At 35.0% G+C, this 14,278-nt stretch overlaps 1 protein-coding gene across 4 annotated transcripts in view; it reads left to right on the forward strand.

The window, feature by feature from the left end:
- CNTN5 (contactin 5) overlaps positions 1-14,278 on the forward strand; it is a 611,680-nt gene that overhangs the window by 422,232 nt on the left and 175,170 nt on the right. For all 4 annotated transcript variants that reach the window (XM_040056169.1, XM_040056168.1, XM_040056171.2 and 1 more), the window contains exon 7: positions 7,199-7,294. In XM_040056169.1, coding sequence (XP_039912103.1) covers positions 7,199-7,294 — 96 coding nt within the window. The remainder of the gene's footprint in view (positions 1-7,198; positions 7,295-14,278) is intronic.

The following is a 14,278-nucleotide window of genomic DNA, read 5'->3' on the forward strand; positions in this document are numbered from 1 at the left end:
AAATGAAAGGTTGTTTGCAATATATCGTTGAACATTTGTAAATAATTTAATTGAAAAAAACTGACTAAAAGAAAAATAAACAAAAAGGGAAGAATGACTCGTAAGAAGAAAGGGGGGGGAAAAAAAAGAATGCAAAATCTTGTGTGCAGGATTTATACATATACAGGTTAGTACACTACTCAGTGCCAGGAACTTCTGTAGAAGAGCTTGGAAATACAAATGTGTGTTTCTCAAGATGCAGATAACTTTATGTAAAATAAAGGTGTTTAAAAAAATACCTTGCATATATTACTTAAGTGAAATAATCTATTTGCTCAGAGGCTCTGTAAGCAGTACTATTTATTGGCCCACTTTACTGTGGTGCTTAAATGTTGGCATCTGTATTTGAAAATCATTAATTTGTTGCTTATGATTGGTTGCTTATTTGTTTGGTTTTATTTGTTGTTCTAAATGACAGAATGAAAGGATGAAAAATGCTTAACTATAATATTTCCACTTGGTTCTGTTTTTTGCCTGGAAATTGCATTATGCAGATGTGAAAGACAACTGAGAAGCGTGCTGAAATAATTTTTGTTAGAAAAGATGAAACCTGGCAGACACAGAATGATTACAACTAATTAATCATAGCCATCAACAACTGTAACCACAAACATCCTAATTATTGTGAACTTAACATGCCAAGTTGAATCATATAGCAGCTCTGTAGTTTTCAACATAATCTTGTTATTTTACTCTGTATGTAAATATTTCTTCTAATCACTTTGGTCCAGTACTTCGGGATTTATGAATGCAGAACTACTACTGAAGTTCAGGGAGATTTTGGTACCTATGAATTCCCTTTCTTCTCAAGGCGCTGGGGAGAATTGAGCTCTATTGATGATACTGATGTTATTAATTGATGTTATTGAAACTAGGTGTAACAAAAGGAACAATTCTTCAAAGCTCTGAATTTCCTCAATCTTCCTGGAGTATCCCTCCATGCAGGATTAGATTATAGAAAAAATAAGTAGTTAGACAAAACAAAAGAGTGGAAGCATATCAATTCATAATTTATATAAAATCTGTGTAGGATCACAAGTAGTGAATATTTTAATTGTAAGTAGTATTCTTTTTTTAAAAGTATGGCATGGTAAATAGTAAATTGTCTATTTTTTGTCTATTATAAAGAAGTTTATTTTTAAAATTAATAACAATTAATAAATGTAAATCATGCAACTTAGGAAGGAAATTAAAATGAAAAAAGATTTAATACAGGACATATTCAATGTATTAGAGTTAATACAGGATTTTATAAGTCAGTTTAGGAAATAGTTACACATATTATCAACTGAAATACAGTATAATATAATAATATCAAAAATAATACTTATAATGCTAACAATACTAATACTAATTGTAATTAAAAAGGAGAAAACAGAAAGAGAGAGGGGAACAAAACCCAAGAGAGACAAGAGATGCCCAATGCAGCACGCACTGACCGATGCTCAGCCCATCCCCCAGCAGCGATCGGTGCCTCCCGAGCACCTCCCCCCAGTTCATGCACGGAGCAGGATGCTCTGTGGTGGGGAATATCCCTCTCGTCAGTCCGCGTCAGCTCTCCTGGCCATGCTGCCTCCCAGCTTCTCCTGCCCTCCTCACTGGCAGAGCATGAAACACTCAAAAGTCCTTGACTTCAGATAATCACTGCTCAGCAACAACCAGCACATCAATGTTTTGTAAACATTATTCACACAAATCCCAAACACAGCACTGCAACAGCTAGTAAGAAGAAAATTAACTCTGTTGTAGACAAAACCAGGAACTAGGATAGTTAATTATCTCTCTAATATGTTGTATTATGATAGAATGTATTTGCCACATTTATGGGTTCATGACTTCACTGTGATAGGAAATGTAGAAAGTATTAAAAAATGTTTTCCACTTACAAGGTAAAACATCTAGACATAGCTATGACATACAACTACAATGAAAAAACATAAAGAGTAAACCATATATTTTTAAATTTTTATCATTTATAAAAATTATATAAAAAGAAATATGTCATTAAGGACAGAAAAATGCTTCATTTGACTATTTATCTGCCTTTCATACTGAAAATCTAGTTCAGGGCTAATGAATCGATGGTGTATATATTAAATTTCATGCTCACTATAGTAGATTAAAACAGTCCTCTGTTTTTGCAAGAACAGATCCATGGGACAGTATTATTCAATTTATTTTTTTTCCTGAGAAAAATACTTTGTCGCATCTAAGAAAGATTCTGAATATCCTAGTCTAAATATAAGTACCACATCTTGTCTCCTTTCTCTGTTTTTTACATTTTCAGAGGGAAGTTCTTAAACATTCACCTGAGTTCCTTGGCACCTTTTGTCATCAATCCCTGAAAAAAATCTGTATATTGGCCCCCTTAAAATTCTTTAAGGGCTTTGCAGTTGTACACAGCGAGAGGGTTGCTGTCATGCAGGCTTGAACCACATCCTTGTTTCTCTATGCTCTCTCTATTTCTGTTTTTGCATAGTAACTTCTCTGAGAAAAAAAATATGACCTTTTTCACATCATGTCAGTCTGATGATCTGTAAAGGATTAAAACCTTTCTGGTAATAAATAATAACAGCAGCAATGATAATAAGCATGATACATTCTAAAGTGTTTTATTCTTGCCCTTATTTTGTCACCTAAAAGTCATATGGTAATGTGATTTTTGAAAGTTCAAGATGTATGCTTTTCCCATTATCGATGGTGAGATGATGTTTCTGTCATGGTAAAAATCTTTTTCCCTGAACTTCCTTTCACACTTTTTCTAATGAATAATTTCAGTATTAAAAGTGACTCTTAGGTCAAATGAGTGACCCTACTAACACAGCTCTATCTAATTAATCTGGTATTCCTACAATATAAGTCTATGTCAATATAAAATAATCTATCAATTTCCTTAGACTTTTGGATATTCTGAGTATTGTGTTTAATTCATCCAATGTTCCTTATACAATCAGACATGGTATCTTTGCAATACCCACTTTTCATTCTTCTATAGCTTGTGTTTGTAGGTTATTAAACAGACATTTATATTTTCCATTGTTTAGAGTGTACAGTCAAACCATGTTTTTGATTTAGGTTATAATGGGATTTTGAAAAACATGTTTTAATGGAATTATTTTCCCTGTAAATCTTACCTTTTTTAAAGAGCTACAATTCCAGCTCAAGGTCTATTTCTTAGTCCTGTCTTTCAAATCCAAGGAGAGGAAGGCTACCCTCTCTTAGTGACAAAGCAATAAATAAGTTTGTCCTTGGCCTGACAGAAGAGTCTTACCTTATGTAGAGCTATTTTTACCTTACTGAAAAGAATATTACCTGCTTTATACTTGTCTTTAGGTATCTTCAGGATATGCCTTTAAACATTTTAATACATATCATATTATGTCCATTTTAAACTCCATAATAAATTTGCATATAAAATAGTTTAAACTTACAGAACCGAGCAGGCAGAGGACATTGTTCTGCACCAATCTAATTTCTACTTTAAAGCTAAATTGACTGGTTTAAGTCACTGATGATGAAGTACAGAGCCCTTTATAGCTTCCATGCTAGGTTACCAAGCAATAATTGCCTACAATAAAAACAAGATCTGGTTTTCATCTTTAATTTGATCCTAATTTCATAGCAGTTATCCATCGACTGTTGACTGGGTCACAAGAGCCTGTTGCCCTCATTAGCTGCAGCAAACTTATGTACACAGTGAATGAGTGATCCCTCCTGCACATAGCTGAAATGCAAACTGCAGTGAAGGTGACTTGGAAGGCCATTAAGTGATAAAAACTGATCCAAATTTTGTAAAATTCCTTCTGTCAATGGCAGAATATTTCCCCTTTTATTCAAATGTTTATTTTGTTGTTAGACCTGCAAAACTTTTTGGTTGCTTCCAAAAAGTTGCTGCCTTGAGGATTTTCTCATTAATTTCCATTTACTCCTTCCACCTTCTGCAAAAGGGTTTCCTTGTGCTGAATCTTATTTAAACTGGTAGTCTTGTGGCGGTGTCATTCTTCCACAATGAATATCAATGCATAGGTATATATGCTGAGAGAAACCCATGTTTCAGTTCATTTCCAAAGCTTGGGAATAGCCGCTGTGGAGAGAGCTGCACTACCTGGCAGCTCCTTTGGATCAGATATATAAATGGTTTCGCCAAGTTTATATCTTCTCTCGAAGATCAAATACTGCCCTGAGCTAATGTAAATACACTTTCAGTGTAAATTTGACATCCAAAAATCACTGTACCATACCCATTGGATTTGATGTCTGGCATCATCAGTAGCTCTGGAATTTCTCTACTATTTCCCTTTTACAGTGGAAATCACACCTGTCTCACAGGTTGTACGCTAGTGGCACTACACAAAAACAAAAAAAAAAAAAAAAAAAAAATTCTTAGAAATAAAGGAAATTTGGTTACTCCTGCCACATGTACTCCATCTAAATGTGCTTTGTACGTTTTGCATATATATTGTTAATAGTAAGTCACAGAATACATGATGGCTGGCACTTAACTACATTTTTTCAAAGTGGTCAAAGCTGCTTCTTATGCTAAAGAGTGTGGGAGTTAGCTGAACCCCAGGAACTGCTTTAAAAATAACATAGTTTGTGTTATCATCTTTGCCGCTAGCACTGAGATAAGAGTAAATTAATCTTCCAGGGCAAAAGATGAACACCTATGGAGCACAAGAAGACATTTTCTTATCAATCAACTATATACATCATAATAAGATGAAGGACAGACTCATTCTGTGTGGGGCGTTCTGACTTGTCACATGCGTTACAGGTTTATACTGCAGCAACCATACTGAACCCAATGCCGGTGTCGCTGTGTGAGGTTACAGTTCTCACCTCTAAAGCTGGATTCTGTCTACGTTTTCTTTTGTTATTTACTCTTTCGAGTTTTAAAGTGAAATGAAAGGCGTTTGTATAATTTTTAGTAGCTGCTTTTTTTTTTTTTTTTTATGTGTTTAGATATGAAATGGCTGAGATTTACAAGAAAGTAATTAAATTTTCCATTAATTTGATTTTTCTTCATTGTGTTTATTACTTTAATGTGGGGAACTGCAAGCATGATCCTTCACCTTTCCTTTCTTTTAAGCTTTTCTACATTTATTTGTTTTACAGCTAAATCCCTTCTTTTTGTACCTGCTAATCCTTTTTCTTCTGTATGCTAACAAGGAATCCAGTTCAGAACAAACAGATAGCCAAAAAGAGCTGAAATTCAAAGCTCTTTGATACTTTCCTTCTTGAGTTTGAAAATAATTGTTTTGAACAAATAAAAACTTGAGTCATACATAGTACTTTTATTTTAAAATAAGAAAGAATATCTTTGTTTTTCATTTGCTGAAAAAAAATGAATATTTTTCCATGACAGTATGCATTCAAAGCAGGATATGAACAAAAAGGTAACTGAAGGTTGCTCTCACTAATAGGAAAATAGCATTTAATCACCTGAGGACTCAACTAAGTTTCAATTTTTCAATTACAAAATGTTCTCCCATCCAAACTTTTCATGTAGGGATGTACCAGCCCACTATTCTCTGGACACAGAATAATAATTACTTTTATGCAGAATATTCTGTCAGGTAACACACAATAAGAGACACTTTTAAGAGAAATTACACCACACCAGCATGTATTATAACAGCTTACTTATTTTAACATGCAATACAATATTTAATTTTTTAGTTATCTATTTACTAGCAAAATTTTTCTAAATTTTGTAATGCAACTCTAATTTTAAAATAATTCTACTAGATCCTCCATACCATTTCTCTATTCAAACATGATACCTATAGTTGAAATCAAAGCATTAACTTATTTTGTCCAAAGACATGAAAAACTTAAATGTATTTAAATTTTAGACTTCTGCCTGTGCCCAAAACATAATTTAGAAATGTGGGGGGAAAAAAAAAATCAACTCAAATTCCTTTTGAAAATCATTGAACTTCAGTTTTATGTTCTACTATGTCTGGAGCAAGATGTGTAATCTGACAAACGCCAACTGAATGCAGTTAAGATAGGAATAATCTGCTCCACCTGTTCAGACTGTTTGGTGGTGTCTGGCTCATCCCAGCACTCTGGGCTGTATGCAGAAGTTAGGAGGTTTGGCTACAAGTCATTGAATGTCAGTGAGATAAGCTCCCACTGGCCCAATCTGTTTGTATTTCTCATCCTCATTTAATTGTTGCTGAAGTTTCTGTATCCTTTTCAAAGATATCTTACTGCTGCTCTCTTCACCTTCATCCACATCAGATGGAAAGATCTCTAGAGAACCCCTGAGAGAACAGAGGTTTTAAACACCATCACTGGCTCTGAGGAGTGGGTGAAGACACCAGTCTGAGGGCAGAACTGAACTTTCATATCTCTTTACTACAGATATAAATGCTACAGCATAACTATCCACCCCAAATATGAATTCACGTTCAATGTTCTGTGTGGTAAATGGAATAATAGGATCTTCTGGTTGAGTCTTTAAATAATCACAATGAACTCTTCATAGCAGTGCCCTACATCTTTATTCAAAAATTTTTGTTCCAATAGCGAAATGTTTCTTGTTGCCCTGATGGAGGGAAATTTTTGGAGGGAAAATATGTTTACTCACAACTGGTTTGGGCTTATAGCACCAGAGAAATTAGAAGAAAAGTACTTGGAAGAGTAAATGTGCTATAGAGTAGATCTGGTTTTAGAACCAATGTTTTGATTTTCCTTTCTGTCATCACCATGTGCTGTGTGCATTGTACAAGTGGCTTCTGCTATATCATCAGTCTGGATATTAGCCAGGGTGTTCCCTCCAGTGGTATTTCTTCTTTTTCACTCTGTATGAATCCCTTCTACCGAGGGAGTAAACCAAGCAACACATACTAAAAGGAAATAAAAGCCTTATTAAATGTATTTGTAAATGGCAGAGATATAAAGATATAGATACATTGTCTAACACTTTTTTTTTATACTGTATGCAAGTGTACTAAAAAAGGAAAAAAGTGCTGACACCACGTGGAATTTTTTATAATGGAAATAGATTTATTTTTCAGGACCTCCTATTATAGATCAAGATAAAAAAAAAAAAAAAAAAAAAAAAAAAGTCAGCTTTAAAAGAGGAAATAAAATGTAGCCACAGAATTTAAAATCTTTGGTGTGTAACTAAAATGCTCTGTTCTTTTGATAGATCTGGGGAATTTTAGCGGTCGGACAAGAAGTGCTGTATCTGTACGTGAAGGCCAAGGAGTTGTTCTGATGTGCTCCCCTCCACTTCATTCTCCAGGTACAGTAGGCTGCAGCCAGTTTTCGGGCTCTTCCTTTACAGTTTCCTCATTATTGGATGCTCAGGATTTTAGATACAGTACGTGTTTGATTGTGGAACTTCAAAGATGAGCTATCCAGCATTGTTCTGACAGTTTTTGGAGCATCAAAGGACTTATTTAAGCTCATATATTGCAAATGCCAATGAATAGCAGCAGAGTTTCTGCTACAAGATTGTCTAATTTCTGGTATAGAACTTGAATATAACAATAGTCTTCATTCCATCAATGGTGAATATGCTGCCTTGAGGTCACAGAAGATTGCTCTTAGAGTTTAGAAGCCTTCAGAAATTGCTCCAAATTCCAGTGTCATGATACTTTCTTTTGAATACAAATTTTATTTTCTTTTCAGTTGTAGAGACAAGATTTGGTTGCTTCCTTTCACTATATAACTTAGTTTCATAAAATTGTGTCATTCAATTCATAATTACCATAAATTCTATGACATGCCTGTGGATTCCCACATGAAAACATAGGTATTCCAGAGAGGTTGCTGGTTTTGCTGTTCAAGTTGACACTCCTGCAGAATTTGTAGACAGCTAGGTGCATCCTTATATTTGCATGTCATATAATACCTGGAGATGCGATGATAGACAGAATATCTTGATTTTCAGTAGATGCAGTATAGCCTATGCTTTTCTTCTCTGGGAAATGAGGTCTGTACTGAGGGGATTTTTCTACTTCAAATTTTGGCCCTGAAGAAAAGTAACATTGCAGATGGAAGATCTGCAGAAAATAAAATCTCCTCTGACTTTCTGTTAGAGAAATGTGCTCAGTATCTATTTATACTGCAAGGGTTGTTATTACTGTATTACAGTTATCAATGCCATCTCTCTGCTTTTCTCTTCTGAGCAGATTCTCTTGTGGTTGCCTCTACAATCTCTTTCTGAGTTGAACACTGCAGTCTATATGATGCAATTGAGGACATGATGTTAAGGATTGATAGTGATAAGTAAACTGAGAGGAAAAGATGTAGGCAGAAAAAGTGAGTGATGGTTTCAGCAGCGCAGCTAAATTTCATTTCAAAACAAACTGAGAGTGAAAGGAGAGATGGACATCAGTCAAGAGTGAAATTGTCACATACCTTTTCACAGCTGCGATTCTACAAAGTACACCTTTATATATCATCAAAATATTTAGAATACTTTTCCTGAAATTATGCTTCTGAGTTTTATTTAATCAGATTTTAATACAGTGTTCTACTGTAACACAGATGTTGCCTTTGATGGTGGAATTTAGTGTCTTTCATTTTCATCACCGGGACAGCAAAACCCCTGCTGTGCAAACTACAGTGCTCAAAAACAGCATTCAGTTGTTTTAATTTATATTGTTTGAGTACCAGTAGGCTATGCCAGCAGTAAAATTACTTCCAGAAAAATATTTTTATCCTCTGTTGGCATAATTTTTTCACTATAGCTAAGCCAGAAAAAGGTTTACAAAGTAATGGAGTTATCAACAAAAGCTAGAAAATTTCACTGATGTGAAGATGCAAACACAAGCTCCTATCAATAGGAAGGGCACTTGGCCTCCCTTCCTTTTGCTCATTACATCCTGTAAGTAATCCTTTCATCCAAAGGGTTGTCAAGCACTGGAACATTTTGCTCAGGGAAGTGGTGGAGTCACAATTCCTGGAGATATTTTAGAAGCGCGTAGATGTGGCTCTTAAGGACCTGGTTTATTGATGGAACTAGTGCTGGATTAATGCTTGGATTTAATTATCTTAGAGGTCTTTTCCAACCTAAATGACTCTGTGATTCTCTCACAGGCAATTTGCTTTTAATTCTTTTACTTGTGAAGCGCTGGGGGCCAGTAAGTTCTTGTGGCACTGCAGTGGGACTGCTAGTGGTATTAATACAAGGGCTGGACTCTCCCCAGAAAGGGGAGAGCTGCCTCCACAGGCCTGGTGATGTTTCAAACATAAATCATTCCATAAAGTCCCAGCAATAAAATACAAGACTAATGAAAGTTGACTGCCAGATCAGAGTCCATTTGTAAAAAATAATTCTGGAAAAAACCTGAAATTACAGAGGGAAGCGTATGAATTTAATTCTGAAATTAGGCAACAAATATGATAGTTCCAGGTAAAAAGGTCTTTTGCCAAGCAGAGGTACTTCTAGGATTTGTGAGCAGGAACATCTAAAATTATTTTAAGCATTCCGTTTCTCGGTACTCCATTTTAGTTTTTGTGTCTGATTTGCAAAGATGGTATTATCTTCTAAATAGCCCTAAAAAATTTTGAGCATTAAAATTACCCAGGAGACAAACTTTCAAGTGCATCCTGAGATGTTGTAGTGGATATATCTAAGCTAAAGACTATTCAGAACATGTTTGCAAAGTATGAACATCTCAAATTAACAAGACCGTGAGTTATGGGAGAGTTTTTTGATGATAGAGATTTTTTTGTGGATGAACACTGCAAGCTTCGCAATATTGATTTATTCACATTGATCAGCACCTTTAGAAATAATTTTCACTTACTTATCACAGGAGATAAATCCATGATACAATATCAAGTCTAATAATTCTCCAAAACCTCGTAAGCAATTTGTCCTTCAACAGGATCTCATTCCTCAACCTCTCCAGTCAATAACTGTGTATGAACTTGCCCAAGAACTTCAACTTGAATGCTTTTAGACAATGGCATTATCAGCGTGGGAAAAGAAAAACAACTTAGCAAAAGAACACTGTATTAAGAGAGATATAGTTTTATTAACATGTTTTCAAATAGAAGATAAAGTAAAGCTTTTGATTAAATAGTACTTACATTCCATTCTTACAGAATACAATTCTAGAAAAAATCTGAAAGCCTTTACAGAGCACCATTGACTGAAAAAAATACTACACTAATTTCTTTTGACAAGATTTTAATTAGAAAGGCAATTTCATATGCATATAGACTTGATTTCATTTTATTTATGCTGTGATACATTATCAAGAGGTAATGCGTTCAACATACAAATACACATAAACTTGTGATGAATTTATATTGTTCATATAGGCTTTCATTAGATTGTTGTCAAAATATTTTACAGGGAAAACAAGGGGGAATGTGGGATGGTAAGCACACCTGAAATAGATTCTGAATATTGTAGTGCAGATTCAGATGGGAAAATTATCTCTTTATTTTAATAAATAAGTTTTTTAATTATTTTCATCTTTGCTGAGAAACAGCAAGGCAACAAACTGAGGGAGTTTTTTTGGAGAGACTTTATCCACTCCTTCAAAATGGTGAAGGAAAATACATTGAGTGAAAATATTTTTCTGCCAATTCCTTATGTCAAACAGCCACAAAGAGATTGTCATCTCCTGCTTTTCCTGGACCATTGCTCATAAAAAATGCTGCCTCTAACTTCCTTGGGAGTCCTGTATCATTTTGATGTGCCTACTCCAGAAGTTTTCCCACTTACACTGTTTTTGTTGGTAGTCCTTAACTTGTCCCCTGTGAAATATATTAAATGTGGATAACTTGATAATTCATAAACACTTTATCTCTCTCTATTTTTCTCCCCATAAACACAATATCTGATTCTTTCCAATTATTTCTTTTCTCCAAGATGGGTTTTCTAGGCAGTTAACTCTTAGTTGTCCTTGCTAAGCAAGAGTTACATTAATTACCGACTACTTAAATAACAAGCTTTGTTTGATGTTTCCAATTTAAAATGCCTTTGCTGTTTTCTTTCCATAAACAGGATTATGGTTTTTCATTATGGTATTCTAAAGCATGTAAATATAGGGTTTTATTCAGTCATTTAATCATCTTAATTACAAGGTTTACCATCGCAAGATTAAAAATGAATGGAAGTTTTCATCCAGATTTACATGTTTCCCTCAGAATTAATACTTTCAGCTGAGCTTTTTAAGGCTTTTATTCAAGGCTTTCAGTATGAGCTTAATGGAGAACGACGATTCCCGTTGTTAGAATGAGTAGAGCTCTGCTGCACACAGGGGAAGGCAGATGTGTGCTCCATCCTGCCTCAGAGGGATGCTGCCTTCTGGAGGGAGCTCTGCTACATAATCTATCTGCAGCATGTATCATCCATACAGATGTTAAACTACAACTTTCTTTATCTCTTTCTAAAGGGCAAAGCTGATCTTAAAAAGTTTGGAAACTGTGCTGTAAGCTGCAACTTTTAGATCTCCCCTTTACTGTTATAAAACTACTTTTCATGAGAAATGTTTCATCAAAAATTATTAAGGTGGATCACAGTCCCTCCCATCCATGTCTGGATGTCTGCATACTGTGTTGTTAGACTGGCAAGCTGCAAAAAAAAATCCTGCTACTGTGGGCCAGAAATTTTTGTCCTGTTCTTCTATTACTTACACAGTTGTCTTGGTCCTTGTATTAACTGGAGAAACTCACACAAAATAAAGTTTAAGTAATTCTAAGCTCCTATGTGTGTGTATCTCAGACATATTCAGAAATCCCCTTTAGAAGTAAACACAAACCTATCACTTCCTACTGTTCAGGGTCTGCTAAAGGAATCTGAAAGCTGCATTTGCATAAAATCTGCAGCTTTGGACTGCAGCTTCACTACGAGTTGGAAACCAAGTACAACTGAAATACAGTATAGCTTTAGAACTCCCCTGATTTGAACACTGCACAAATTATACATAGAAATAATAAGACAGGCTCTAAATCACCTCATTCAGGTAGAGAATAGACTTCTCCAGGCAAATTAGTTATGATAACAAGATGGTTATATTTGGGCTGGATTGCTCTCAGTGTGTTCATTAACTTGTTTACAGACAACTGGCTCAGGTTATCTACATGAAAGACACAGCAAATTCTGTTCTGAAGGGGTCCATGTGCCCTCTGGATCTCAATTTACTAAGCTGATTTTGGGAATACAATTCTCAGATGTCTGTCTATATGTAGCTGAAGGTCACAGGGTTGTTTAAAAGTTGTGGATTAAGTCACAAGATCCAACAGTGGCATTTCAGTCCACAACATCAGAGAACTTCTGTCCTAGATGTAGATCTAGCCTGTCTCAGTTTCTTCAAAATCACAGGAAGCCTTCAATATCTTAGATTTCTGATTCTCCAGCCCTCTCTAGGCATGAGTGGATGCACTTCATCATGTTAACCTCTCAGTACAGGTGAGATTTCTTCCTGACCATGGCTCATACTGTATTAAACAATATAATGTATTAAACTATAAAGTAACATCTGGATTATTTTCTATTATATGGTGGGGGTTTGGTTTGGGTTTTTTGTTGTTGTTTTTGTTTGTTTGTTTGTTTGTTTGTTTGTTTGTAGGGTTTTTTTGTTCTTTGTTTTTTGGGTTTTTTTAATCTAAATTTTGAAATCAACTTTATCATAGAAAGCTTAATAATTTACTTCCAGGAGAGACCAATATGTTGGTGAAAGTGATATCGCTCCTTTTGCCTTAAGATCAAGACAGAATTGTTTTGCTGGTACCTATCAAAATGCTGGTCACTCAGAGTTTACCAAAACAGCTGGACAGATCATGCCTCTAACCATGACTCTCCCATAAGCTAAACAGAACTTGTAATCACTCAGTACCTTATCTTAGTTTGTAGAGGCCAAGATGTATGAAGCTGGTGATGGCAAGTCGAACACTATAAACAATTATCATCTCTTCCTAACTCCTAGGCTTGCAGAGAAGGTAGAACTGTCCAACACCCAGTATACTTCCTCTTCTACTAACAAAAGTGAGATTGAGAGGAACACTGATGTTTGGGGGTTGGGGGCTTGTTGTTTTTGCTATTGATTTTTCTCCTTTTAATTTATATTCCTGTTATAATGGAAGCCAAATCCTAGTATCCTAGATTTCACCAGCAGCTGACCTGTACTAAGGGGATCTATATGGACACTATAGAATACTCAGCTCTGTTTTGGTTTTTTTTCATAATTGCATGCCATAGTTTGTTCTTCACTCATTTTAATTCCTAGTAGGTGCATGATGCTAGGTATCAGAAATAGGCCACTTAAGTAAGAGTAGTAGAAAATAATTGCTTACTACACAGGAAGGAAAGGTTTATTTAACACTTCTTATGTCACACATAAAATACAAAATTACAATTTTCTTATCTCTCCTTTGCATGTCTATAACTTATAAATTATCAGCACAGAATGTTTTAAAACCCCTGTTTGACAGCCACATGTATCAAACAAATGAATTAGGTATCATGAGTTGAAGGGTTCCTGCATTTCCCTATTAGACTTGATTAGAGCCTTTTGATGATTTGTCTTCTATGGGTAAGTTGAATAAATCTTAAATTTTGCTTTTCCATGATGGAAGAATAGAAAGCTTTTGAAGTTAGGTTCAGAGTCCCTTGAATTTTATATTCCTGTCCTAATTCTGTGTTAATTTCATAGGGTCAGCTTATCCCTTGACACATCACATTTTTGCTTGGAAGAATCATAATGTTGCATCGTCTTGCACCATCTACTTTGTCACTTTTACTAGGCTGCTTTTGAAACTTACATGTCTAACAATGTTATTTTCATGGGTGTTATCATTAAAGAGAATGTCCATGACCCCTGACATTGCTTAACATAGGAATTTGTGTTCCTTATTTGTGCAACTGATTGATGACTATGCCTGTAGTTTTCATTATGGAATGAAAAAATGCAATTAACTTTTTTTCTTCTGTGGTCTTTTCATTACTCAATACATGACCAGTAATTTTGCTGCTGACTTCCCTGAAGCACATTTTAAGGTTTCTTTCCTCAATCTTGTTGAAGGCATTCATCTGAGGATATGAAATTAAAGAGTTTGGGAATTACAGAATTTTCTGTAAGGTAGCATTTTAACAAGCTGTATTTGCCAGAGTGGAGTTACTTCCAGTCTGTTGGCAATGTGTTGATATTAGTTTTTAATTGCATTTTAATGATTGTATGTGTCCCAATTCTAGACAATGTTTGTACAGTAGGTGTATGGATAAAGAGGTCTAGATTTTCTCTCTCTCTCTCTCTTTTTTTTT

Source organism: Hirundo rustica, chromosome 2 (genome assembly GCF_015227805.2).
Source record: "Hirundo rustica isolate bHirRus1 chromosome 2, bHirRus1.pri.v3, whole genome shotgun sequence".
Classification (NCBI taxonomy): Eukaryota; Metazoa; Chordata; class Aves; order Passeriformes; family Hirundinidae; genus Hirundo; species Hirundo rustica.